Raw genomic sequence first — 26,935 nt, 5'->3', positions numbered from 1 at the left:
CATCCGGCCCGTCCTGGCACCCCCTGCAGGTGACGGCCCAGCATCCCAGAAACACGCCTTCTGGGCCCGGGTCTGCAGCCTCAACGCCGTCCTCCTCGTGTGTGTCAACCTCTTCTTTTACGCCTACTTCGCCTGACGCGGCCCCCGGGGCCCCTGCTCCCACCAAGCGCCCCGAGGCCCGGGGAAGGTGGCGCCCCTTGGTGGGTCAGTGCCCAGGGCCTTGCTGAGCCAGCAAAGCAGGAGCCCTGACCAATTAAGGAGGAAGTGGGAGAAAAAAAAAAGCCTGTGAAACTTCACAAATAGTCATAATTGGAAGCAAATGAGATTTTGATGAACAGCCTCAGACTCACTGTTTTTATTTTGGGTTCACGGGCCCAGGTCAGAACAGCCCAACCCGCCAGAGCTCAGGGCTAGAAGGGTCTCGGGCCCCAGCCCCCCGGGTTCCTCCCCACCCCACCTGCTCCTGGAGCCTCCCCTCCCCGGGCACAGCTCACCGCCCCTCCACTGGCCTGGCATGCGAAGCCCCTTCCGAGCTCCCTCCGTCTGCCTGGGCACCAGGGACCCCGGGTCCCAGCAGGTGCTGCTTGGACCTCCTGCTGGTGGCCCCTTCCCCAGGGACACCCTGCCCTTCTTCCAGCCGGGGCCCCACCGAGACTGCCTACCCCATTCTGGGTGCTGCTGGCCCTCCAAGCCCAGCTCTGGCCTCCACTGCCTACCGGGCCTGTAGCCCCTCACTCCTCCCGAGGCCCTGGGTCTGTGCCGAACCAGGGCCTGAACAAACAAGCAGGTGCAGCCACGTCTCCCAGGTGGCCATGTCCAGGGCTGGCCCCTCACAGCCAGTCTGCCCTCGGGGCCTCCCTGACTTCCTGCCCGCCCTCCCTCAGGGCCTCCGTGCCCCACCAAGTGTGTCTGGGGCAGCGGGGCCATGGAGGCCGGGGGGGACCCCAAAGGCTTCGTGGGGCTGCCCAGCAGTCCATCTCCACCTGGAGTCTGCCCAGCGAGTCCAGGACACGGTGTGCAGGCCGCGGCCACCTCCCCAGCAGCCAGCCTTTGGGGCTTTTGGATGGAGGGGCAGGCGGGCCCCAAGGCGAAGTCACCCCCCCAGCCGTGGGTCCTCGGCTCGAGCCCCAGGTGGGTGGGACCTAGGGGTCCCTCCCTGGGAGGGGCCACTGGTGTTCCGGGTGGACGGGCCCTGCCGGCCACCCTGTGACGTCACAGCGGGCGGCCAGTGGGAAGAGGATGGCCGGGCCCGGGGCTCCCCAAGTCCGGGGGGCCCGGGACGCAGCGTGGGCCCATCCCAGTCTGCATGGAGCGCAGGAGGCCGGCTGCGCAGTCTGAGGCCCTGGGCTGGGGGCGCCCGTGTCCTCTTTCTGGCCCTCAGCGCCCGGTGCACCTACGTCTGCCGGCCCCGCCCCGGGCCCTCTCTGGTCACAGGTGCACCGGCTGGACGTAGCTCCGAGGGAAGAAGCCGACGCGCCCACAGAGCCGGCCCCGCCACCAGCAGGGGTCCAGGCGCTCCAGGACCTCGATGATGTCACCGCGGCGGAAGCTGAGCTGGGAGGGGTCCTGGGTGGAGAAGTCGAACTGGGCCTGGGCATAGCAGGCCCGAGGCGGCTGCGGGAGGAGGAAGCAGTCGGTGGGGCCCTTTGGGAGCCCCCGCTGGGCTGTTCCCACGGAGGCCCCAGAGTGACTCCCACGGGTGGGGGCTTCCAGGCAGCCCTGGGGTTGAACCCACCTCTGCGTCCAGGTCCAGGCGCAGGCCACCCCACCACGGGCCTCCTGCCTCCTCCCTCCCGCCTCCCGCATGTCCGCGGCACAGACCCTGCGTCAGCACAGGACCAGCCACTGTCCCAGTGCCCAGCTGGACCACCACGGCCGGCGGTCAAGGGACCTGAGTCCTGGGCCTCAGGGTGGGACTTTGGTTGGGTCCCTGCCCAACCTGGGGTCTCTTTCCAGACTCTGCAGCAGCTGTGCCAACTGTTGACTCCAGGCTCCAGGAGCACAGGGATGGGCCTTATAAACTGTCAAGGGCTATGTAGCTGGGGGCAGAGTTTCCTGCTCTTGCCAGTGGCCAGGCTCTGAGCGGGGAGGATGTGCCTGTGCCCTGGTTCCAGTCCTCGCTACGGCCCAAGGTGACCTTGGGCAAGTCCCTGTCCCTGTGGGACTGTATCCCCACCTGCAAGTGGCAGGTGGACAGGGTCTCTTCGCAGGCACATCAGCCTGGCGCCGTGACGGTTGTGCCCGGCGCCCGGCCTTGCCTGCCCACCAGGCTCTCTGCTCTGAGCCTGCAGAATCTTATCCAGGACAGGCGATAGGATCCCAGACAGGCTGTAATTAGCGGTTCTCTGCCCAGGAAGGAGGAGGCGGCATGGGTCCCAGGGGACTGAGCCAACTCCGCAGTTGCCCACAGGGTGGGTGACCCCAGGGCCAGGCCAGGGCAAGGCAGTGGGTATGGGGGAGCCCTCCGGCGGCCCCCAGCTCCATCCTGGCCCCTCATACTCCCCAAGGGCAGAGCTGGGAGGGACGGGGGTCTGGGAAGCAGAGGGATCCCCGAGACTGAGCTGGGAGCTGCCCAGGCCCCAGGACCAGGCCAAGTGGGCAGAGCAGGCTGTGGGAATGGGGCACGGGGGGTCCTCCTGAGGCGCTAGTTGACCTTCTGGCATATCAGGTCCCAGGCCCATCCTGCTGGCAGAGGGGACACTGAGGCCCAGGGGAGTGAAGAACCGGCCCTACGGTCACACAGGGCGGGCCAGCAGGGTGTAGGGACAGGGCAGGACTGGAGCGGCAGCCCCCCGTGCTCCCGTGCTCTGCAGAACCCGAGTCCACTGGGCCACGCAGCATCCCGACCTCCAGCCCCGGGCCTCACCGACTCCCCCTCCCAGGGGAAACACGCTGGGGAAACAGCTAACAACCCCACTGGCGGGTGTCATCGTCCTAATGAGAGAGCTGGCCCCTGGGCCCCTTGATGAAAGAGCTGGCTGGCAAATTGCTGTTATTGTTGAGGACGAGGGGCGGCGACCCCCTCCACCCTTCAGGACTTCGCCCAAGATCGCTGGCGCTGCCCCACCCTCGCCCCAGGCCAGCTCCTTGGGAGCCGAAGCCAGCCCTGACCCTGCCGGCAGGTGGCCTTGGCTGAGTCACGTGGTTCCTGAGCCTCAGTTTCCTGCCTGTGCACCGGGGGCCAGGAGGCTCCCAGGAGGCTCTGGACCTCCACTCACAACACAAACACTATTGAGCACCTGCTGTGAGCACCTGCTGTGGTCCAGGGGCCCGAGGACGAGCCAGGCCCCGTCCGCCCCAAGTCGCCCCCTGCTCCTTCCTTTCCCTGCTCCCCCACCCGGTGCAACGTCCCCAGGAGGGAACTTTACCAGCGGGGCAGGACTCCCCTCCTGACACCTGGGGTCCGGGGTCTGGCCTGCCCACGGCCGCCCACGCACCTTGACCACGGACTCCTCATCCCGCAGGAACACCTGCCGCTTCTTGGCGATGGTGGTTGTTCGGTAGAAGGCGACGAGCTCGTTCAGAGAGTCGAACTTCTCCTCCCACAGGTGGTACTTCCCCGGGACCTCACGTAGCACCTTGAAGTGTTGTACCTGGTCCCCGTAGCTGGGGGAGAGGGCCCAGGTCACCGCAGATGGACCCACAGCAGCCGGGGCCCTGGCCCCTGCCCACCACCCCCACCGGGTGGGCCTGGAGCCGGGAGGGGTGGGGAGGGGAGGGGGTCCCGCTTCCCACTGACCGGCTCCAGGAAAGACGCAGTCCGTCCCCCTGCAGCAGAGTGCGGAGTTAAAGGTGCAGGCCCTGGACCAGGCCGCTTCCTTGCTGTGTGACCTTAGGCAAATCGCTTAACTTCTCTGAACCTCAGTTCCCTCGTCATAACGCCTCCCTCCGGGTAAGCACTCATTTCCTGGCACCCTTCAAGGTCCCTCTGAGAGCGGTGATCAGACGGCACCTCCTCCACACAGCAGCCCCTCAGCCTTGACACCCCACTCACCCCTCTCAGCCCTACAGCCCCTACGGCCCCGAGGACTGAGTCCTACGGCCATCCTGACTCAGAGCAAAGGCTCAGGGGTATGGGAGGCTTCCTGTCCTCCCCACCCTGTCCCCTGCCCCCCCCAATCTCAAGAACCTTCTATGGCTCCCCATTGCCCTCAGGATAAAATCTGAAAACCTCAGTCTCAAGTTCTGGCTCTGATGACACCTCCAGCCTCTTTCCTTCCAACACCCTTGGATGCCTTCAAGGAGCCCCTTCTCACCGCCCAGCCTCCAGCCCAGCCCACTGCCTTCCCGCCCAGCCCGGCCCAGCGGGGCGGAGCCTGCCCGGGGCGGGGGGCTGGGCACGAAGACTTGCCTGCCCCCTTCCCACCTTCCCACGCGCGCGGCACGTTCCACGCCAGCCCGAGCCGGGCAGGACTGGGGCAGCCCGAGTTTCTGCCAGCCCACTGTCCTGGGCTTCCAGGGCCTGCGCAGGGGTATGGACGCTGCCCACCCCCGCTGCCCACCCCCGCTGCTCGTGGCTCAGTTCGTCCCCCTAAGAGCCCCGGGGCTGGTCTGCTGCCTTGCTACAGGTTAAGAGGAAAGATTTAAGCTCGAGATGCGTTCCAGGTAACACCTTCTGGTCTGTGTGCCTCTGGGGTGGGGGAGGGGAGGGGAGGGGCCTGGGTGGGGCCCACCCCCCCCACCTGCCCAACTCAAAGGTCCACACCCCACAGAACCTCTCCCTCCACATTTTTTTTTTTTTTTTTTTTTTTGCTTTTTAGGGCCGCACCAGCAGCATATGGAGGTTCCCAGGCTAGGGATCGAATCAGAGCTACAGCCGCTGGCCTACGCCAGAGCCACAGCCACGCCAGATCCGAGCCACGTCTGCGACCTACACCACAGCTCACGGCAACGCCAGATTCTTAACCCCCTGAGCGAGCCCAGGGATCAAACTCACAACCTCATGGTTCCTACTCAGATTCATTTCTGCTGCGCCACAACGGGAATTCCTCTCTCTCCACTTTCCAACCTACCTCCAGGCCTCTGCATAGAGAATTTCTTCCAAATGCTCCTTAAGTCAAACTCCTACTCATGCTTCAAGGCCCAGGTCCAATGGCCCACCTCTACCAGCTGCCTCAGATGCCCTCAGTCAGAGTCTGGGGAGTCCTTGGGTTCCTCAGCCCCTTGTACATCCTACTTAGAAGCTGCTGTTCGCAATGCTTGCCTGCCAGACACCCAAAAGCAGGAGGCAAGGAACAGGCCCAGGTCTAGCCCCGATGGGAGAGGCTGGACTCAGGGATCAGAGCGCCGAGGCCTGGACCCCCCCTGCAGGCTCCGAGCTGTGGAACCCGCCTCTCTAACACGTGTCTGCTCTCAGGGCCACCGGCTCCCCGCACAGAACAGAGGCCAGGAGACGCCCGAGGCTCTGTGACCAGGCCGAGCCACCGTCCCCAGCCCAAGACAAAGCTGCTCGTGTGCCATCAGCAAGCGTGGTTCCCAGGTGACTAAGCCGCTGTGTTGCCGGCTGTGGGACATGCGTGTCCACGTGCCGAATGGAAGGAGGGACGCTGCCCCCCGCCCCATCTGGCCGCCTTGGCTCTTGAGGCTGCCCCCGGGCTGCGGCCGTGGTGCCTGGGGGTGTCTCTTAGCAGCGGGCGGGGGGGGGGGGCAGGGGAGGCAACCAGCAGAACGGGGACCCCGACTCCCTGTTCAGGGAGAAGGAGAAGCCTGGGCTGCAGGTGGCCCTGTCCTCCGGGGAAGGGCGAGGCCAGGGGTGAGCGGTTTGAAAACACCTCAACCCCAAATGAGCACAACTCCGAACACTTTGGTGTTTGAAGGTGACCTTCCAGTTACCCAGAAGGTCACCCAGACCCAAGGGTTCGATGTGAGAAGAAGCCAGGGAGTTCGAGAACCTTGCAATCTCGGCATCTCAGACCTGGGAAGCCCTTCTGGTCCAGCCCACAGCCAGTGGTGGGAGAGCGGGGCCCAGAGGGAGGGGACCCTGCCCAAAGCCGGGGACAGCCCCGCAGGCAGTACGGCTGCGTCTGTGACCAGCGTGGCCCTCCTGCTGGGCCAGCCCCTGTCCTGACCTGTGACCGCACCTCCGTGGGCCAGGCCTGAGGACCCGGCACCTGGGCCATCTCCTCTCCCAGCCAGCCTGTCTCCCACCCCCCAGGCCCGGGTCCCTGTCCAGATGGCCACTGAACTGCCGGGATGGCCTGGTGCAGGCTGCCCCGCTGAGCTGGCGGAGGGAAGGGCAGCCTGAGCGGCCTGGCCTGGGCGTGGCCAGAAGCGGGAGGTGGGGGGGGACACACCTGGAGGTGCCACACGACCACGAGCGGAGCCTGGGGCGTGTGCGCGTGTGTCTGTGCTGTGCCCCTGGACCTGCACGTGTGTCCTGCTCTGTGGGACGCCCTGGACTCTAGGTCCCTCTCTGAGCAGCCATGGGGGTGTCTGTCTCCCCGTGTGACCCCCACACCCACCTGCCCGGCGCCTGAGGGCTGGCCGGACTAAGTCAGGCCTGATGCTACCCGGTCCTGCTCAGCAGGTTTTTCTGGCCTGGTGGCGGCAGTAGCAGAGGCAGTGGTGGCCATGGTGGCGGCCCAGGGCAGAGAAGCAAAGCTGGGGTAGGGTCAGGAGTCCCCCAGCCCCCGCCACCCATCAAGGCCTGTGACCCGAGCGGAGGCCTGGGTGCTACCTGCCCGCTGGGTCATTTGCCATCAGGCATGGCCCTTCTCTAGACTTTTCCCGTCCATAAGAAGGGAGGGGCGGCTGACCAGCAGACGGAGATAAAATCAAACTGACCTTGGCAAGTGGTGGAGACAGACTCCCCCTGGGTCTTTGGGCCTCAGGGAGGGAGAATGGAAGGGTTGGCCCTGTCCCTCGGGTCACAGAGGGTCACTGGGCTCAAGCTCTGCTGTTTCTGGCTGTGTGACCTTGGGCAAGCTGCTGCATGTCTCTGGGCTTTGGCTTCTTGCCTTCCCACTGGGCTTCTCGGGTCGCTTCCTCGTCTTTGCATAAAATTCTGCCCCCGCCACTCCTTTCCTGCTTCCTTTTCCCAAGAACCTTTATCATCTTCAAAGATTTTAGGCTCTTTACTGATATTACTCAGTTCTGTACATAATACGAGCGTATGTACAGGTGCATGTATATGTTGCCAGCCCCCCCCACCCCACCCCCCCGAGAACATGGTGCCTGAAGGACAGGGAGCTTGTCCCATTTGCTGGTGGCCGAATCCCAGCACCGGGCACAGAGCCTGGCATAGAGAAGGGGCTCAGTGACCCCAGGGGCAGAGCAAAGTCGTCATTGACCCCAGGGCCCCTCTGGCCTGAAAAGAAGCAAAACGTCTCACTTGGGAACAAACCATCCTTTCCGAGAGAGGAGCCACGGCAGCCCGTGCAGAAGTTACCCAGCCACGTGCCCCAGCCCTGCCCGCTCGGCACCTGCTCAGACATGCTCCTGGAGGTGGAGGGGACAGCCCTGTGTAAACTCATAAAGGACAGCCAGCCATGGCCACTACCCATCAGCGAGGCGGAACGGGGCCCCAAGCCCCACCTCTGACAGCTTTATGGGGCTTGGCGGGAGCATGCGGGAGATGCCACATGTGTGGGGTCAGAGTCTTCAAGAGCCCAGCCAGCGAGGGCGGAAATGCCCTCACACGGATCCTGCTGCCGTCACCAGGTCCCTGGACTTCGTGACATCCAGGGTGACGGTCTCCCCGCTGCCGACGAGGGGCCAGATCTGCTGAGGTTACCCAGCAGGTCCAGAGCAGGGCCGGGACGGGAGCTGGGCTCACCGCCCCCACGTCCCACGGGCCCCTCTCTAAGAGCCCAGGGCTGGTGGGGCAGGACGCGTGGCCGCGGGAGGGTCAGCGGGAGGGTTCTTTCTATAGCTGGCTTGGGGAGCATTTACCACGTGCTGCAGTCACAATAAGCACGTTACAGGGTTGGGGGTGTTTTGCTGTCCCCCCCCACACACCCCAGCATGAGGAAGTTCCTGGGCCAGGGGTCAAATCCAGGCAGCCAGTGACAACCCTGGATCCTTAACCCACTGCACCACCAGGGAACTCTGTACATGGGTGTTCATTTTACAGACAGGAAACTGAGGCTGGGGGGAACCTGCCTAGAGCCGAGATTCTTGCTCACAAGTCCACTGTCCCAGCCACAGACACCCTGAGTCTGTTTCCTGCTCTGAGCCCTGTCCGTTGGTTCTCCAAGGGCCCTGAAAAGGCCCCTGAGACATAAGGGACCCCCCCGGGGGACGGGGGGCAGGACCCCCACACCCAGAGGGACCAAACCAAGGTGGGAGGGCGCCACCTGGTGGTGCTGTGCACACACTGCAGCCGCCAGGCCCAGGAAGCTCCTGTGTGTTCCCATGTGGGGGGGGGGGGGGGCTTGGCCAGGATGCTTGGGGGAGGCATGTGTGCTGGGGTTTCTCTGAGGGACACTCCCAGCCCCCTCTACCAAGACCGCTTTGGTGCTGGCTCCCTAGCTCGCAAACGGCTCCCTGGAACGGCCCATCGCCCCTCCTGGTCGGACAAACGCATTGCCGTCCAAGCCCGCCCTCATTTCTCCACCTCCACGTCTTCGCACATGCTGTTCCCAGCGCCCGGCATCTCCTCTCCATGCACCAAACTCCTACTCGTGCTTCAGGGCCCAGCTCAGATGTCGCCTCCTCCACCCTGTGCCCTGAACTTTCCTCAGCCAGGTGTCATGGAGACCCCCGGGTCCCACACTCCTTGGGGTGAGTGCCCGTTCTGCCCTGTGTGCACACAAACACACGCACCCCAAGGTCGAGACGGTTGGGCTCACCTGGTGCCCGTGGGCGGCGGGGCTGCAGGCACAGGGAGGCGCCAGGAGAAGGCAGGGCCGAGGCACCCGTGGCGGAAGTTCAGGCCGCGGGATCCGCTCACAGGGGAGGGAGAGGCGGGGTGCGGGTTCAGCTCAGGTTGCGGAGGCGGCCCGGGGAGTCCCCTGGGCTGTTTTGCCGGGCGACCCTGGGCTTTGGAGCTGCTCCCAGGAGCCACTGAAAGCCAGATCAGCCCGCCTGGCAGGTGCCATTCCCAGGAGATGGCAGGGCCCTGGAAGCCATCGCAGGGAAAACCCCCACTTCCTGCTTCCGTAGGGGGCCCCCCTAGACAGTGGGGGCTGGGCTGGGGAGGGAGGGTGCCAGGGGGCTCCAGACACCACGACCCCGGGGGTGGGAGGTCAGGACCAAGAACTCCTGTGCCCCCCCCCTCACGAGGGGACGCCCGTTTTCAGGATGCAGGAAAGAGGCTCAGAGGGGGGAAGGCCATGCCAATCCGGGACAGCAGCCTGTTCCCAGGGGAGCAGAAGAGCCCGCGGCCGGTCCCAGAGCTGGGAGGGGAGCAGGTGAGTGCTGGGACGCCAGCAGCACTCCCGGCCTTGGTGCCCCCCCGCCCCCCCACCCGGGCACCTCCGGGCCCAGGCGGGGAGGCGCCCACCTCTCAGGCCCAGTAAGCAGACCGTGTGCAGGCTCCACGAGCTCCTTGCAGGACGGTGGCCACCTCACCCATCGCGGGGCTCACAGCGGCCTGGGGCGCCCAGCAGAAACCGGAGCCCAGCCTGGGCAGAGAGGCCGAGGATGCCGCCCCCTCCACTGCCTTGAGGGTCCCCTGAGCCCTGCGCCCCAGCAGACTCGCCCCCACCTTACCCGCCAGAGCAACCCTGTGTCTGCTTATCTTTTAGAAAATCACCCAGCCACGTGCTGGGAAGCAGCCCAGCCCTAGGAAAGCGGCCAAGCCATCCCCGTGAAGCCACACAGCCCTGGGAGCGGCCACTGCCTGCAGAGGCCTCGCTGCCCAGCTCAGCCTTCGCCGCACCCTTCCTTCCAGCTGCAGCTGTGCCAGGCCCAGGGCCCACTGCGGCCCTGACAGGGCTGCTGCTGGGGGTGCCCACCTCACAGACCACACACCTGCTGCCTCCCCAGCCCCGCAGCCCCCACCCAGGTCCCAGCCACCACTGTGGTTCCGCCTGGCTCCTCCCGGGGCCCTGGCAGCCTCCCTGCTCACAGCAGCCAGAGGGTCCCAGACAAACCCATCCCCCACTCGGACAGCCCGTCTCTCTGGCCATGACATGTGACACCCCACCCTTGCTGGCTCCGCCCCAGTCACCTCGGGGCCTTTGCATCTGCTGTTGGCTCTGCCTGGAAGCCTCTCCTCCAAGGTGCTGACTCCCCGTCCCAGGCTCAGGACTTGGCTCAAACGCCACTCCTCTGAGGCCGCCCCACCCACCCGACTCCTGGTCTGCTTTCATCATTTGTTCACGCTCTGTCTCCCCCGCTAGGACATAAACCCACATGGGCAGCAACTCTGGTTTGTTCACTGTCATCTCCCAAGTCCCTCGAACAGGCTGGCACGTGGCACGCAGCTCCGTGAAAAGTCCTTGAGTTGCTGCGTCCAGACCTACGGTTCGGGGCCCCGGGAGCAGGGAGGACAGATCAGCCCGGTCCTGGCCCCCCCATCCCCGCCCCTGCCCTCCAGCCTCATTCCTCCACGGCCAGCCATGTCCCCTGGGAGTGGCTTCTGTGCTGTCAGGAGGCTGCCACCAGCTTCAGTGCAGCCACGGTTCTGACAGCTCTAAATAATGACCCATTTATTCCTTGAAATAAGAGCGGTTGAGTGACTTGCCCAAAGTCGCACGGTCAGGAAATGGCAGAGACTCTGAACCCAAGCAGCCCGGCCCCAGAGTCCATCTTGTCAGCTGTTCCCACACCCGGGGAACCGTGTCCTGGGTGCCCTGCTGCCCTCCCGGCCCCACCCGCCACCCTAACCTCCTGGGGACTGGCTGCTCTGGGGACATGGCTGACCCCTCGGCCTGGGTCATCCCGGACCCTGTGACGGCCACCTGCTTCCAGGAGCCCATTGTTCCCTCCACACTCTGCCGGGCTGGCCCTGCCCACCCCCCTTCTTGCCCGGCTCAGAACTCACTTCACCGAGACGGAAAACTCCCCTGGGGAACTCTCGCTCTCCCGGACCAGGAAGGCTCCCGGGTGGTTCCGCTTCATCAGAATCTCTTCCGCCAGCTGTCGGGAGATTCTGCCCGAGTACCACCTGCAGAGAGCAGCCAGGTGAGGTTGTCTGTCCCCGTGCCAGCTGCCCACAGCATCCCGAGATGCAGGAGGTACAATGGCACCCACTTTTCAGAGGACCCCTCCCCCCGAGGTGCGAGAGGCAGGAGCTGGGGCCCAAGCCCTGCCCAAGCTGTGCCCCCGCACCGGGCAAGCGCACACCCCTACGGGAACAAAAACCCAAGCGTGGGGAGCCCTGACCCGCCAGCCCCAGCGGAATGCTTCCGTTTCACATGGTCGATTGTTAAAAGGGAAACATTCTTTTAAAAGATGACCAAAAAAGGAGCAGCTCTGATCTGGTAAGGAAGGGTCTCTCCCTGTGCCTGTTTCACAGATGCGCAGACTGAGGCCACCTAGACTTCTCCTCACAGGGTCAAACCAAACAGAACTGGGTGCCCAGGAAGTCGGGCAGGCCCTGGGGCGGGGGCTGGGGTCCCGCTTCTCTTCCAGCTCTGCCCATCCTGCTCTTCGGGCTTGCCCCCCCTCGGAGGGGCCAGGTGGTCCCCCACGGGCTTCCTAGCCCCTGGGTTTTGGCCCAGCCCCTGTGTTGCTCGCACGGGGAAACTGAGGCCCACAGCCACCAGAGTCCCCTGGGGGGACCTCGGCGCCCTGGGGCGGCCCGGAGTCCCCTTCTCTGTTCTGCTCCCCTCCCCTCCTTCAGCAGAGGCTTCCTGAGTCTGAGCACAGCCTTGCGGTCGTAGGAGGCGGGACTTTTCCTGCCGTATCAGGATGTTGATAGCCAGACCTCAAGCCAAGCCCAGAGGCGCAGGTGCAGGCGGACCGCCACCCTGCTCGCCCCGCCACCCGGCCCCGAGTCACACGATGCACACGTCCAAACTGATGACCCGCGGAGCAGGTAGAGGAACCCCCAGCCCGGCTGCCCCTGCTGGGTCCCTGGATCTGGCCAGAGGGAGTGCCGGTCACGGTCACGGTCACGGTCACTGGCGCTAGCAGCTCCTTCCTGCACACTTTCCAGCCCAAAATAAAGTCCCCCCCGCCCCCGACATGGCAGCTCAGCTGCTGCTCCCGGGCAGCCCACAGCCCCGACCAGCTGACTGCTGCCCCTGAACTTGTGGGGACCTGGGCCCATCTCACGGCGGGTCCCTTGGAGGGGAGGCGACAAGGTGGTTGCCCAGGGTGGGGGCCCCAAGGAACTGCTGCGCGCCGGGCCTGGGTCTCTGGAGTCTGGGAGGCCTGGATGCAGCCTCCAGGTAGAGGCTCAGGGGGCCCTGGAAGGGGCACAGGTGCCAGTGCTGCTGTGGGGGCGGGGGTCCAATGGGGCCGCGGGGGCGGAATTTCCTGAGCCCTGGATGTCTCCAAAGAACCCGCAAAACCCCACAGGAGGCATGAACGTGTGGGCGGTTCCCACCCTCAAAGCCTTTTGCAACCACAGCCTCAAGGAGGCCAGCCCTGCCCCCACTGGGTCCTCAAGGCCGCCGAGGACAGGGCGCAGCAAAGCCGGCTCCCTCCAGACAGGGCCGCCTCACTCAGTCCCCCGGGAAGGGCAGGGATCCCCCTAAAAGTTGCAGGGCAAGTCTCCAGCCTCAGACTCTCTTGCCCCGGGCGCCCCGCCCACGGGCCCACAGCACTGGCTGCAAATCCCACGCTGCCTGTCGCCAGCTGTGTGACCCCAGACACGCCGCTCCACCTCTCTGTGCCGCGGTCTCTGTACCCAGGAGATGGGGACGAGAGCACCCAGCCTGCAGGTGTTCGCTGCTGCTGCTGCTGCGACCTCCCACGCGTCACCCCGTCTGCTCCGCTCCTGGCCGCACTCACGCTCTGCCTTCCAGGCCCAGCAGACCGTGCCTTCCTCCGGGAAGCCCTCCTCCACCCCCACCGGCTACGAGACTGGGTCAGCACCTCTGTGGGGCCCACTCTGGGAGTAGCTTGTCTGCATCACGCGTCCCCTGGGGGCTCCATGGGCAGGTGGGGGTGATAGCGGCTCCCAGGGAAGGAGCAGACACAGGCCCCCTGGGACCCCTGCCCCGGCGCCTCCCCAGCACCCTGGAGCCCGCTGGGCTGAGTCAGGCTCTGAGCAGGAGTTCCCCGCGGCTATTTTGGGGTGGGTCAGGGCAGGGCGAGGTTGGCCAAGAAGGCACCTGGCCAGGCCTCGGGTGGGTTGGCTGGGGGCCTGAGCCATGGCCCTGCTCTGTCCCCCATGCAAGTGGCTGGGGCCGGGACTCCAGGGCCATCGACTCTGGAGCCTCCCATGGCTCCCTGCTGCCCGGGTGGAGACCTGCGAACCACCGGCATCGCCCTGACAGGCCCAGCCCCCAATCCTTCAGCTTTTCTTGCCTCCCGAGCAAACGGAAGGCGCTGCTTGGGCTTCTCAGCGGCCTCCCGCCTCCCAGCCCCTGGCCTTCTTGGGGCCCCCGCCTCCACCTGGGGTTCCCGCCGTGGCCACCAGCCTGATCCTGGCTGGGCTCTTTCTGTCTCTCTCCCTTTAGGGCAGAAAGCCTGGAAGGCCAGGGGGTGGGCACCTACCCACAGTCACTCAGCCCAGAGGGACACTGCGGGCCTGGAGCCCGGGGCCGCAGCCCCTGAGGGAGCGGTGGGTCACCTGGAGCCCAGGCAGGGACCTGGGTAGGTTGAGCCTTGCCCAACACAGGAAGCGGAGGTGGTGGCAGCTTTGGAAATCACTCGAAGACAGATAAAGAGAAAATAACCTCCAGGCCCCACCCTGGCCCTGCTCCTCCCTCTGCCTCCACCCCACAGCCGCACGGGCACGCGCTCGCGCACACACACACACACACACACACACACACACACACACCCAGCCTGCCTGGCCCTGTCACCTGCCTCCACATCTGACTGAGCCCCGCCCTACGGCCCCACCACCCTCCACCTGGCATTTGAGGCCCTCCTGCCAGTCCTGCTGCCAGGGGTTCTCCCATGTTGCTCTTTCCCCTCTCCCAGGAATGCCTTTCTCCGTTTGACTTAGCAAACTCCTACACATCCTTCAAAACCTCGCTCATTGCCACCTCTTCTGAGAAGCCCTCTCTAGTTAATTACCTCAGTGCTGACTACCTTCCCTCGTCATCCTGTCTCTCCTGCAGGACGGGACTGCTCTGAGCAGCATCTCATCGTGTGTCTCCAGCAGCACCCAGGCTGGGTCCCCTGGAGCCATGCCCAGGGTTTGGTGCATGACGAAGAGGCTGTATCTTGGGGCCACCTCAGCCATCCCGTCACACATACCTAGTCTTTTCACAGACTGTGGGGCCGAGAACAGGGCATCCGGCGTTGAAAGACTGACTGGGGGCTTCCCTAAGCCGGTGGGTCCAGGCCGCCTGGGGACACAGGGCCTCACACGTGACTCTTGCTCCAGCCCATCCCAGACTCTGCTCAGCCAATGTCCAGCTGCCCCCCACGCCGCTGCCCCAAAGGCAAGGCCCACAGGTCTGCCTCCTGCCCCTCATCCAGCCCCCCATCGCCCCTCACTACCCACCCCTGCAGGGGCTGAGCCAGCCCCTTGGGGAGCGCTCCTCAGAGATGCAGGTAGAGAAACAGGAACAGAGAGAGCACGTGCCGGCCTGAGGCCACACAGCCGCCGGTGGCCCAGCCAGCTGAGCGCCAGGGCCCTCCTGCACACTCCCTGGCATTCCAGGTGCTCAGGGCTGTGGCCTGGGCGGCCCCGACGCCACCCCGTTGGGCAGGTCTTCCCCTCTCTGTCCCCCCACCTCCACTCAGGGCAGAGACCGGGGGCCCCAGACAGATGGGGCGGGGGTGAAGCCTGGCGGGCAGCTCGGCTCGGCCTGGGCCAGGCTGCGTGGGGACGTTTGGCCGCAGGGTGACGGCGGGTGCCCTGAGGCCCCGGGGCGGGCAGGGCTGGGTCACTCACGGGTGGGGCTTGACACGGATGTAGTTCTTGGGCACGAAGCCCTCTGCACCCCGGAGCTCCGCCTTGTACCAGTTGTGGTCATCTTCCATGTTCAGGATCTGCCGTGGGAGAGACACGGGCACCGGGTCACCGCGGAGGGATGCCTGTCCCCTGCCCAGGGCCCACGCCAGCCCCGGGGCCCGCCTCCGGGTGAGGGCAAAGGTCACAGGGCCGCCCGGGGCTCCCAGGCGAGCATGCCCCTCTCACCCCCCGGCATTTGACGCCAGGCCCTGAGCCGGGGGCAGGGGGAGGGGGTTCGAGGTCCCCGCCTAGTAGTGGTCACCTGGGGTCACTTGCATGGAAAGAGCCCTCACTTCTGGGGTCGGGGTGACGATCTGTGGGGGATTCAGGCACCCGTGAGCAAGTGAGAGGCCTCTGGGCCGGGACGAGGCCTGGCGCGCGGGTCACACGCTCGCCCTGGCCCCACACCCCGCAGGTGGCCGAGAGGAACCGAAACCGGAGCAGGGGTGGGGAGCAGGGCCGGCAGGAGGCTCGGGCCAGCTTGCCGCGCCTCCCCTGTCCTCAGCCGAGCCTCTGAGACCGACATCACCAAAGGCCACTTCACAGGGGAGGACACAGGCCCAGATGGGGCGGGGGGGGGGAGAAGCAGGGCCACACAGCGGGGGGGTCTTGAGACCTGCCCCCCCACTGCCCAATTTCCTCCCATTCGTCCTCCTGCGTTGTCTCTGGGCACCTGCCCAGGGGCTATCGCCCCATCAGTCCTGGATCTCAGCCCCCAGTGGGGACATTTGTTGAGACAAAGACTCAAAGGCAGAGCAGCAGCCGCGTGGGAGCCCCGTGGGAGCAGAGACCTAGACAGGCGGGTCCTGCCAGGAGGAGGCGCGACATTCCCCGGGGCCCAGGCCCCACCCTTGCGGGCAGGCTGCCCTCCCTTGTGTGTCTGCCGGCCCGTTGAGCCCCTTCCTTCCTGCCCCACAGTCTGGGCAAGGCCAGCGGCCCCGGGGATAGACAGAGCAGGTGGCTGACTCAGGAAAACTCTTGCTGAGAACAGAACAACGCAAAACACAAAACTGTCCCCACTTCATGGGACGCGTAGGGCGCCAGGATCACTGATGAAGTGAGGCCCTCAGGCCCTCGGCCGCTCGCCTGCCCCTCGCGCCCCATTCTTGGCCTCAGTCTCCTCATCTGTAAAATGGGCCCCTCTGTGCCCTGCACTGCGGATGGCAGTGTTTGGTGAACTGCAAAGTCCTGGGCGGGCCTCTGAATGTCATCCATCACTTCCATCGTGTTTTGCTTCGTTTGGGGTGTTCGTTCGTTTGTTTTCCTATCACCTCTGCTCGGAGGAAAGACCCAGGAACGTTCCTTGAGCTGACTTGTTCAGAGCCCTCAGGCCGTCTGAGGCGCAGGGTTCCCCATCCTCCCGGTTTCCTGGTGAAACCCACAGCTCGGCCTGCCGCCAGCTTTGCCCCTGCGCTGCCCTCCTCGTGCGTGCTGTCCTGTGCCACTGTCCCCTGGCCCTGTGACCACAAACACCCGCCAGGTGCCAGCTGCTGTGCCCAGCCCAGGGACACAGCTGGCAGCAAGGAGACCACATTTTTGTGAGCAGACGCGGACAGTAACCAAGGGAGGGAACGATAAACAGGGGACTTAACGCAGTGGTGCCTGGGTGAGAACAGACATCCGGGTAAGACGGGGGGTTCGAGAAAGGCCTCTCTGAGGAGGCGACATGTGAGCTGAGGCTCGTGTTGCAGGAAGGACTAGACGTGAGAAGAGGTGGGGAACAGTGTCCAAGGCAGAGGGAACAGCCAGAGCGAAGGCCCTGAGTAGGGAGCAGGTTCTGTCCCTGGAGCAGGGAGGCCAGTGTGTCTGTGCTGAGGAGGGCAGTGCCAGGTCGTGAACGGAGGGTGAGCAAAAGGTCTTTTCTCCCGGGAGACAGCGCGGGTTTTACTTTCAAAGCCAAGAGGAGCCGTCAAGGCCCCTGGGGGAGGGTCAGGCCCTGAGTCAGGGCTGCTTCTTGGGGACAGGGAGGGGCTTCCGAGCAGGCCCAGGAGAGCAGCGGGGGCCCTGGACTGGGGTGCTGAGGAGGGCTGACGGGCTGGGTACAGATGGAGACGAAGGAGCCGAGGCAGCCCGAGGGTCCGCCCGAGTGCCGGCAGGTGGAACAGCTGCGGGGAGCAGGTGGGGGAGCTCAGGGTGGGCTGTGTGGGGCCCGAGGTGGCCGGCTGTCCCCAGGGAGGCGCCAAGGAGGTCGTGGGCTCCCCGTCTGGGTTCTGGGGGCCTGGCTGTCCGAGAAGGGAGGGGGGTGAAGCCACCACCACCACCCATCTCCCCCCTCCAGCTGGGCCCCAGAAAGGCCTGTCCCGTGGGGAGGGGCCTCGATCCAGGGCAGTGACTTTTGGGACTGATTGTCCCCGATGCTCAGGAAAATACGCTCGGGACGGACAGGCCGTGGGGCTCAGCCGCCAGCCCCCTGCGCTGGCCCTGGCCTGGGGGCGGGGACGCAGGGTGACATCACGGTCCCGTTTTCATGGTTACAGAAAGCAGACCCCAGACTGGCATGAGGTGGGTGCGGTGTATAATTTAAGGGAGCTCCGAAACACGCAGGGGTCGAGATAAACAATATTTTAAGGCAAAAAATGTGTTACAAAATGAAACACGGCAAAAATTCTGAATATGGTCATGGGGGAGCGTGGGGGGCGGGCAGCAGATGGGCGTTTTCTGTACCACCTTCTTGGTTATTCTGTAAATCTAAAACTGTTCTAAAAAACAGCCTTAGTTAAAATTTTAATTAAAAATTTAAAAGGAGTTCCCGGATGGCTCAACGGGTTAAGGATCCGTGTTGTCACCACTCTGGCTTGGGTCTGATCCCTGGCTCCAGAACTTCTCCATGCCATGGGCGCGGGGCAAAAAAATTCCTGCAAGGCATTCCTGTCGTGGCTCTGCAGTTAACGAACCTGACTGGCATCCATGAGGATGCAGGTTCGATCCCTGGCCTTGCTCAGCGGGTTAAGGATCTGGCGTTGCCGTGGGCGGGGGTGTAGGTCACAGAGGCAGGTCAGATCTGGCATTGCTGCGGCTCTGGTGTAGGCCGGTGGCTACAGCTCCGATTAGACCCCTAGCCTGGGAACCTCCATGTGCCGCCAGTGTGGCCCTAAAAAGAAAAAAAAGCCCCCCCCAAAATTGCACAAAATCCGTCAAACTCTGAAATCAAGGCAGGATTTGACCCGGCACCTGCAGAGTGGTCAGGGAGGGGGACCCCCCCTTGCATGTGACCCTGGGAGGGGTGCTTGCTCATCTCTGTGCCATCTGGGAAAGGCAGAGGCCTGGAGAGGAAGGAAGGACGACCTCCGGCCGGGCACAGTGCCCGGCGCTGATGCGAGCTTATCAGGCCATCGTGCGGTTTTTCTTCTCTAGGCACAAATCCAGCGTGTGAATGTCTGTTTCCCTCTCTTCAAACTAATGTCTGCGCGTGAGCCTTGGCTCTGGGTGTACACACACGTGCGCATTCTGCGCTTTTGCGACTTAACATTGCTTCAGGAGCAGTTTTATGTCAAACGCCGCCCTAAAGAGTGGCAGCAGGGCCTGTGGAATATTTTATGCCATCGCAGGTGGGTGGATTCCACCCCCACCCCCGCCTGATTCCGCTTCTCCTTCCCCCTCCGGCCCCACTCTCCTCCCCCAGCTCGGTGCGGGGCGCCCCTCCTTGCAGAGACCCCATCGAAAGCTGTCCCCTGCCCTCCCCCACGGACCCTCTGCCATCACCTCCCCTGTGATTCCTTGTCCCTTTGCCACCTCCAGACACCTCTCACCCTCTGGAACATCAGGGCCAGGAGGGCAGGGACAGGCTTGTCCCCTGCTGTACCCTGGGCACCTAGGACAAGGCCTGGGGCAGAGCCGGGGCGCAGCCACTCGACAAGTGTTTGTTGAGCAAAGGAAAGACAAGGCAGCCGTTTCCTGGGTCATTCCTTGAAAGGTCCCCTCCCGGTCTCCTGGGACACAAGGAGCAAGTGCCCCTGGGGCGGGGGCGCATCCCTTCCAGCTGGCACCTCTCTCCTTGCCCCGTTCTTTCCTTGGGCCCCCAGGTCTCTCTGGGCACCTGCTCCACGCCAGGCACGGTTTTCTATCCCTGCCTCGTGAGCCTGGCCAGACGTGGACCCAGCGGCAGTCAGCTCCAGTGAGGTCTAGTGGGGACCTCGGCTCCCCCGGGCCGGGTCGTGAGCTCAGGCTCTGGGAGGGAAGCGGGCCACCATGGCCTCTACAAGGACGGCCTTGGAGACCCCACAGGCCCACCCCATCCACCCCGCCCATCACCCCAGCCTCCCTGGAGCCCGCCGCCCATCCTGTTCCAGTGTCCCCCGTTCCTCTGCCGCCTGAGCCCCAGGTCTGGGTTGAGACCCCGAACTGCTCTCCGATTAGCAAGTGAAGCCTCTAAGCTAGACCTAGACTTCAGAGTCTCACGCCCTGGCTAGATGGCACTGACACCAAGGCTGCCCTGTCCCCAGCTGGCCACGCGTACACAGCACCCCCCCACCAGCCAGGGGGACCCAGGCCCAGCATCCTGGCCCAGAGAAGGGAGGCTTCCTCAGAAAGAGATTGTTCTTGGAACCATCAACCTCCCGACCCCAGACCAGCCCACTCCGTCTCCAGAGGTTTGGAGCTCAGGTGCCAGGTCAGAGGAAGAGGGCTCCCGTCTGACTGCGTACCAGGCAAGCCCAGCCACCTGCCGTGGCCTCATTGTGTCCCCTGTGACATGGGGCCTCCGCTGCTTAAAGGGCCACCGCTGGGCTGGGACCTGGCTCTGCAGGTCAGCACACGGGAGACTCTGTCCCCTCCCTCGCTTGAAGCTTGGCGTCCAGACAGGGCCCCAGGCTCAGAGGTGGAGAACGCCCAGTCTCACGCTGCTGCCCAGATTGAGGCTCGAGCAGGGGACTTCCTGAGTGTGACTCGGTGGCAGCTCCAACACCCGACTCGTGGCATGGCCGCTCCTGAATCAGGTGCCTGAGCTCTGCTCCCAGATGCACACTTGTAAGAAAGGCTCTTCCAGCGGGTGCGCCTGGAACCCATGGGCTGCTGTTCCCCACAGAGGCCCCCGCGCGGGGATGGGGCTCATCTTCCCCTTTCCCGCCTGTGGGGCGCCTGGCTGGCCCCGGGTCACAAGTGTTTTTGCCCCGTAGGTTCGTGGGTGTGCTTAATTTCCTCGCTCTGTGTCTCTGTCTGTCCATCTGTCTGTCTGTCTCCAACTGTCCTTTCAAATTCTCCCCTGGGAAACTGGCTACGATATCCTTGAGTCCTCACTGGCCCCAAAGGAAGGATCCCTGAGTGTCTGCCCATTTCCCAGGTGAGGAAACTGAGGCTCAAAGCGGGGAGGTGGCTGGTCCACAGTCACAGAGCAGAGAACCAGCGAAGCCGGGCCCATTTCCTCCAGACACCTGACTGTGTTTGGGGGCCTGTCCGGGCCCCGATGTTAAGCCCCCTGCCCCGTGCGGGGCCCGCTCAGCTCTGGCCGCCCTACCTTGAGTGTGTCCCCCTTGTTGAAGGCCAGCTCGTCGCTCTCCGTGGCCTGGAAGCTGTACAGGGCCACCGACTCCATGCCGCTGTCCCTGAGCCCCGGCCGCTGGGCTGCGAGCGGGGCCGGCCGCTTCCTGCTTCCTCTGCAGTCAAGGACTGGCTTCCTTTGCTGTGAGAGCGTGTTTGTGCTTTTGAAGCCGAGACTGAGACTTCCCCTGACAGAGAAACAGGAAGCAGCGATGTCCCAGGACAGGGGGTGCAAGCCGCGGGCCCGCCCCAGACCCCGGGGAGTCCCCTGGAAGTCCGCCTCCTGTGCCCACCTCACAGGTGACAAGACTGAGGATCCAGGGTGGAAACGCTGCGAGGCCATCCCAGCTCAGGCCCCGTGTCCTATGGGCCCAGCCACCCCCATCAACTTGCCCATCTGTCCTCAAGGGTCTTTTTTTTTTTTTTTTTTTGGTCGTTTTAGGGCCACACCTGCGGCATATGGAGGTTCCCAGGCCCGGGGTTGAATCAGAGCTGCAGCCGCCGGCCTCCACCACAGCCACAGCAACGCAGGATCTGAGCTGTGTCTGCGACCTACACCACAGCTCCCGGCAACGCCGGATCCTTAACCCAGTGAGCTGAGCGAGGCCAGGGATGGGACCCGTGTCCTTATGCTAGTTGGTTCATTACTGCTGAGCCACGACGGGAACTCCCTGTCTTGCAGTTTCTAAACTCCATGCCTCCCACAACCCCTGCCTCTCGCCCCCTGCTACATGGACCCCATGCTCCTTGCCAGAAAACCGGCCCTTCCAAGCCACCACCCCAACCCCGCCTCTGCATCCTACCTTATTCCCCTTCCCTCCACGCAAACGTGGGCTCCAGCCGCAGCAGGGGGGGACACCGCCACATCCATGTCACCCCCCCCGCCTTTCCACATGGCTCTCCCTCTGCCTGGCGCTCTTGTCCCCTTTCTCTTCCCAGAAGACTCCTATTCATCCGTCCAAGCCCCGCTTAGAAGGTGGGATGGCATCTTAAGGTCAAAAAGGACAGCCCATAAATCTTGACCTTTCCTTCCTTAGGTTTGCGGGGGGCCAGTGACTTGGGTGCAGCGATTCTGTGACAGGTGCACGAGCCCCGTGGGAAGGAGGGACGTACAGAGGACCCAGCTGGTGCTGGCTCTCTCCAGGGAGGGCGGGAGGCCCGGCCCGGGAGGGGAATCAGGGAAGAGCCCGCGGTGCTGGACGGGGATCGGACCACGCAGGGTAAAGTCAGATCAGGTCTCCTTCTATAAACAAGGGTTCTTCCTCCTCGTGGGCATCAGTAGGTTATGCTTTCATACCTCAATGCATCAGGGTTCCCCGCTATCATCATTTATTTCTTTTTTAAATAAATGGTACCATCAGCTTTTATTTCATTTTATTAAAAAAAATTTTTTTATTACGCAGGTGAATTTATCACATCTGTAGTTGTATAATGCTTGGGTTATGGGATGGAAATCCTGTGAAATTGGATTGTTATGATCATTATTTTATTTTATTTATTTTTGTCTCTTTGCCTTTTCTAGGGCTGCAGCTGCGGCATATGGAGGTTCCCAGGTTAGGGGTCAAATCGGAGCTGTAGCCACCGGCCTCCACCAGAGCCACAGCAACACGGGATCTGAGCCACGTCAGTGACCTACACCACAGCTCATGGCAACCCAGATCCTTAACCCACTGAGCAAGGCCAGGGATCGAACCCGCCACCTCATGGTTCCTAGTTGGATTCGTTAACCACTGAGCCACGACGGGAACTCCTGTCATTTATTGCTGATGCTCACACTGTCCCAGACTGGCCAGCGAGACTCCTTCCAGATGCCTCCCGGTCCTCCTGGCACAGCCCCCATGGTCCTCTGAGCACTTCCCGCCGTCCCAACGGTTCCAGGCTCAACCAGGTTTGACATTTTTCCAGGTAAAAAGTTAATAAGAGGGCGCTCCTGCCGTGGTGCGGTGGGTTAAGAATCTGACCAGCTCAGCTCAGATCACTGCAGTGGCGCGGGTTTGATCCCCAGCCTGGTACGGTAGGTTAAAGATCCGGTGTTGCCCCAGCTGTAGCTCGGATTCAGTCCCTGGCCCGGGAACTGCGTATGCGGCAGGTGTGGCCATTTAAAAAGAAAAAGTGTTGATAAGATACGGGTGGTTCTAAAGGATCTCAAGATAAAAGGTTTAGTTTTTTTTAAAAAGTTGACGAGAAAGAAGAGGAAGATGCAGAAGCCGTGGCCTTCCTGGAGCCCCAGATGTCAGCAGGCCAGATGGGGCAGCGCCCAGGCCGCCCCCCCGGCCCCTCCAGGCCCCCCTCGCCTCACCGCCAGCCCCTCCCCTCCACTGCCCGAACCCCAGGCCCACGGGATGTTATAAGGCCCTACTCTCTGGCTTGGCTCCGTTGCAGCTGATTCAAAGCCTCAGAATGGTGCAACGGGGTGGAAGTTGGGGAGGTAAGTTGGGGGGGGTTGTGGACGGGGGGGGGGGTCGGGGGGGACTGGGGATTGGGGGAGGGACTCGGTGTCCAACCCTCCTGAATCTGAGGCACCTGCAGTCGAGTGGGGAGGGCCCCTCTTAGGAAGCTGAGTGTGTGTCCTCTGGGCCTGTGGGCCGGGTGGCTGGCTTAGTCTGTGTTTTTCAAAGCACCAATTCGGTACCAAGTCCTGAACTCAAAGGTCAGCGGCTCTCCTGAGGGCTGGTGGCTACGAAGCGGCAGGGCTGGGGCTCAGCCCAGCAGAGCCGAGCCCAGGCTGCTGTGGCCTGGGTGCCGCGTGCCTCCGTGGAGCCGGGCTGCAGGGGGGCAAGAGGGCTGGGATGGTGTGGGGCGCTGCAGTCCCCATGGGAGGGCACACATGCCCAGCTCCCAGGGACCAGACGGGCCCCCACACATGGGACTTGATTGGGCGGGCCCCTGGGGGCTTCGAGTGGGGGGCAGCTGGGAGCAGCAAGTCCGTCGAGGGTGGCAGCTGGGTCCCCATGGGAGGCCCCTCAAAAGCCGCCCCCAGGACGAAAAATCACTGTTGGCCACTGGCCACACTGGGCCAAGGTGGAACCAGCCAACTAAGACCGTCTCAGTCCTTGGGGCCTAAGGCCCTGTGACAGGCTGATTACTGCCCAGAGCCATCCAGGTCCTGGCCCCTCAGGCTGTGAGCCTTCCCTTAGGTGACAAAGGGACTTTTGTGGATGTGATGAAGTTGGGGGGGTCTCCAGGTGGGGAGCTGGTCCCGGGCTATCCAGGTGAGCCGAGAGCGTGATGGCAGGTGTCCTGTGAGAGGACGGACTCACAGGTCTCGGGACTGGAGGATGAGGCAGCCGCTGGCTTGGGGGACAGAGGGTAGGCCGGCAGCTCTGGGACCTGGGAAGGTGCCAGGGACCCTCCCCAGAGGCCCCAGGAGGGACCAGCCCTGCCCCCACCTCCTCCTGGGCCCAGCAATGATAAGCTGGGGCTTCTGGCCTCCGGAACAATAGAGAATCATCTTTTGTTGTGAAGCCACTGAAGCTTGTGGTGACTTGTCACAGCAGCCACAGGAAACAGCCCCCCCTTCCTTCGGGGCTGGTCCAGGGCTGAGTCAGAGACCAAGGACAGCTTGAGACCAAGGACATGAGGACAGAGGGGACCACTCCCTCCCATTCGAGGCCCGGAGCTGGGGTGGGGGCCCAGGGGACCTCGAGTCCACGGAAAGCTGGAGCTGCGTCATTATGAGACGGACCAGACCCTCAGCTGCTCCAGAGACGCTGGGGAGGGGCTTTGGTGAGCGGATAACGGCCCTCCCTGAACAGTCATCCTGGGAAAGTTTTAACAGGAGAACGGAGAGAAAATGGAGCTGTCCTCTTGTCACTCATTCAGGAACTGCTCCCTGAGCCTCCGTCCAGGCCGGCAATGTGAAAGGTTTTGTGCATCTAATGGTGACAAGGACAAAGTAAATGCCAGCACCTCTGCCTTCAGAGATGGAGACCCAGCAGGACAAGCATGAGAATCTCACCGATTTACTCCCAAGAAACTGGTGAACAAAACGAAAATATTTAACGTTTCTGGAGGTGGTCCAGAAGGTGGACAGAAATGAAGAAACAGCTGTTTAAGAACATTTTTGAACATTTGGTAAGAAAAGTGAGACTGTGGTATTTGAATCAAAATCCCTCCCTCCCTTCAGCTTCCTCCCAGCACCCTGGCTCCAACTCTCCCCTGGGACTTGTGTCAAGAACACAGGCCCCTCCCCCCAGGTCAAGTACACAGGCCCCTCCCCCCAGGCCAAGAACACAGGGCCCCTCCCCCCAGGCCAAGTACACAGGCCCCTCCCCCCAGGCCAAGTACACAGGCCCCTCCCCCCAGGCCAAGAACACAGGCCCCTCCCCCCAGGTCAAGTACACAGGCCCCTCCCCCCAGGTCAAGTACACAGGCCCCTCCCCCTAGGCCAAGAACACAGGGCCCCTCCCTCAGGTCCGCAGCTCCCAGTAGGGCTTTCTTCCTGGGAGGAGCAGGATGTCAGTGTTTCCCCAGCAGCCCCAGCTGCCTGTTGCTGAGGCTGAGACTGAGACTGGGCGAGCTGGTGGAGAGGTGGGGCACCCCTCTGGGGGAACTGAGGCTCCACCCTGACTGCCGTGGGCTGAGCTTCCCGGCCGCCTGGTCAGCCTGCCCTGGCTCGTGAGGTGGTAGCTCCTCGAGGCGCCTCCAGCTGCCGCCTCCCCTCTCCCCAAGGTGCTCAGCACCTCTTACTCAGAGGAATGCTCCACCTTGTTCCCTGGCTCAGAGGTTTTGCCTGGAGATAGAAACCAGCCATAAAACAACAGCTCCTACTCTCTTCCCGAAGGGACTGACCTCATTTGCAACACAGAGTGAAGAAATGCAAGCCCCAAGTTCTCTGACAAACAGTGGCGGTTCTGGGGGAAGGCCACAGAGATTCGAGATACAGGCTAGTTTTCAGGAGGGAACTGGGGAACGATCCAGGTAGCTGGAGCCCTTCTGGGCTCGGGATACATCATCAAATATGGATCACAGCCTGTTCCTTCAGAGGAGCCAGCATGTGACTGGATTCGTTGGTAGAGCAATTTCTAACCCCGGGGACTCCGGGCTTTTTCCCAAGTGGTGCCTCCCTGAGGAGGAACTCCGGAGGCTGAACACCACGGAGACCTCACTGAAATAATCCCCTTGTCAGGAGTTCCCGTGTGGCATAGCAGAAACGAATCTGACTAGGATCCCTGAGGACACAGGTTCGATCCCTGGCCTTGCTCAGGCTCAGTGGGTTAAGGATCCAGCATTGCTGTGGCTGTGGTGTAGGCCAGCAGCGACAGCTCCCATTTGACCCCTAGCCTGGGAACCTCCACATGCCGTGGGTGTGGCCTAAAAAAGCATAAAATAATAATAATAATCCACTTGCTGCTAAACAAACAAGTAACAATAGCAAAGTAGGGAAACCCGTACCCAGAATTGCTACGATATATGATCTTAAATGTCCAATTTCACATATATATATATTTATGTATAAAATAGTAAAAACAGGAGTTCCTGTCATGGCACAGTAGTTAACGTATCCAACTAGGAACCATAAGGCTGCAGGTTCGATCCCTGGCCTCGCTCAGTGGGTTAAGGACCTGGTGTTGCCGTGAGCTGTGGTGTGGGTCATAGACGCAGCTCAGATCCTGCATTGCTGTGGCTCTGCCGTAGGCCGGTGGCTATAGCGCCGATTAGACCCCTTGCCTGGGAACCTCCATATGCCGCGGGGGCGGCCCTAGAAAAGAGAAAATAAATAAATAAATAAAACAGTAAAAACAAAACAGGAGAGCATGACCTATACTGGGGGGGGGGGGGGGAACACCAGGCAACAGAAACTCCCTGTGAGGTCAGATTTATATAAAAAGACTTTTTAAAAGGTTTATCATAAAAGGACTTCAAAACAGGCATGTTAAATATGTTTACAAAGGCTTAACAGTAGATACGGAGCTTATGCAAATTAAAGGAGAGAAAAAAGGAAGAGCGCCTAGAGAAATGGGGGACACTGATAAGCACCTCACCACACACATCATGGAATTACCAGGAGATGAGAGAGGAAAAGAAGCAGACAAAACATGAAAAGACCTGCCAAAATATATTGGAAATCTGTAACCTACACACCCAAGAAGCTGAACAAACTCCAAATAACGTAAATACAAAAAGAGCCACGAAGACACAGCATAGCAAAAATGCTGAATTATCAAAGTCAGGGAGAAAATCCTGAAGCAGGAAGAAAACTGACTTTGTATTTACAGGGGAACCGAATAGGACGAACAGCTGACTTCTCAGCATAAACCATGGGGGACAGAAGGCGGTGGGATGACACCTCCAAAATGCTCCAAAAGCTGACATCCAAGAATCCTACATCCGGCAATGCTCTCTCCTCTCTTTTCCAGAACGAAGGTGAGATCAATATTTTCCCAGGTAAACAAAAGAGGATAAAACCTCACCATCTGCAGCAATGTGAGTGCACCATGAGGGCATCATGCTCCTTAAAATAAGTCTGATAGACAGACAAATACCATAGGGCAT

General features: G+C 62.5%; 4 protein-coding genes across 4 annotated transcripts in view; 3 read left to right on the top strand and 1 right to left on the bottom strand.

Annotated features, from left to right (window-relative positions):
* SLC5A10 (solute carrier family 5 member 10) overlaps positions 1–335 on the top strand; it is a 49,730-nt gene extending 49,395 nt beyond the window's left edge. Inside the window, 1 exon segment of the mRNA NM_001012297.1 lies at positions 30–335. Coding sequence (NP_001012297.1) covers positions 30–136 — 107 coding nt within the window. The 3' untranslated portion in view covers positions 137–335.
* Positions 326–20,505, bottom strand: GRAP (GRB2 related adaptor protein). The gene is made up of 5 exons (XM_021067981.2): positions 20,418–20,505; positions 14,906–15,003; positions 10,928–11,050; positions 3,438–3,606; positions 326–1,614 (listed from the first exon to the last, which is right to left on the bottom strand). The coding sequence occupies exons 1-5, from the start codon at positions 20,493–20,495 to the stop codon at positions 1,429–1,431; spliced, it is 654 nt and encodes a 217-aa protein (XP_020923640.2). The 5' UTR covers positions 20,496–20,505; the 3' UTR covers positions 326–1,428.
* LOC110256125 (uncharacterized) lies at positions 4,365–10,301 on the top strand. The gene is made up of 5 exons (XM_084986466.1): positions 4,365–4,605; positions 5,357–5,479; positions 8,470–8,721; positions 9,240–9,350; positions 9,687–10,301. Exons 1-5 carry the CDS (start codon positions 4,595–4,597, stop codon positions 10,168–10,170), a joined length of 981 nt encoding a protein of 326 aa, XP_084842592.1. The 5' UTR covers positions 4,365–4,594; the 3' UTR covers positions 10,171–10,301.
* LOC146398433 (uncharacterized) lies at positions 11,664–17,710 on the top strand. Its single transcript, XM_084986462.1, has 3 exons — positions 11,664–11,923; positions 12,744–12,919; positions 14,124–17,710. Exons 1-3 carry the CDS (start codon positions 11,797–11,799, stop codon positions 14,856–14,858), a joined length of 1,038 nt encoding a protein of 345 aa, XP_084842588.1. The 5' UTR covers positions 11,664–11,796; the 3' UTR covers positions 14,859–17,710.
* Positions 20,506–26,935: the final 6,430 nt, after the last annotated feature.

Source organism: Sus scrofa, chromosome 12 (assembly GCF_054392235.1).
Source record: "Sus scrofa isolate SSC_HxYL_T2T_F1_AM1 chromosome 12, Sscrofa_HxYL_maternal_Yorkshire_Landrace_v2.0, whole genome shotgun sequence".
In the NCBI taxonomy this organism is placed as follows: Eukaryota; Metazoa; Chordata; class Mammalia; order Artiodactyla; family Suidae; genus Sus; species Sus scrofa.
The sequence above is the reverse complement of the archived record's forward strand: the minus strand, read 5'-3'. Positions and strand labels throughout refer to the sequence as shown.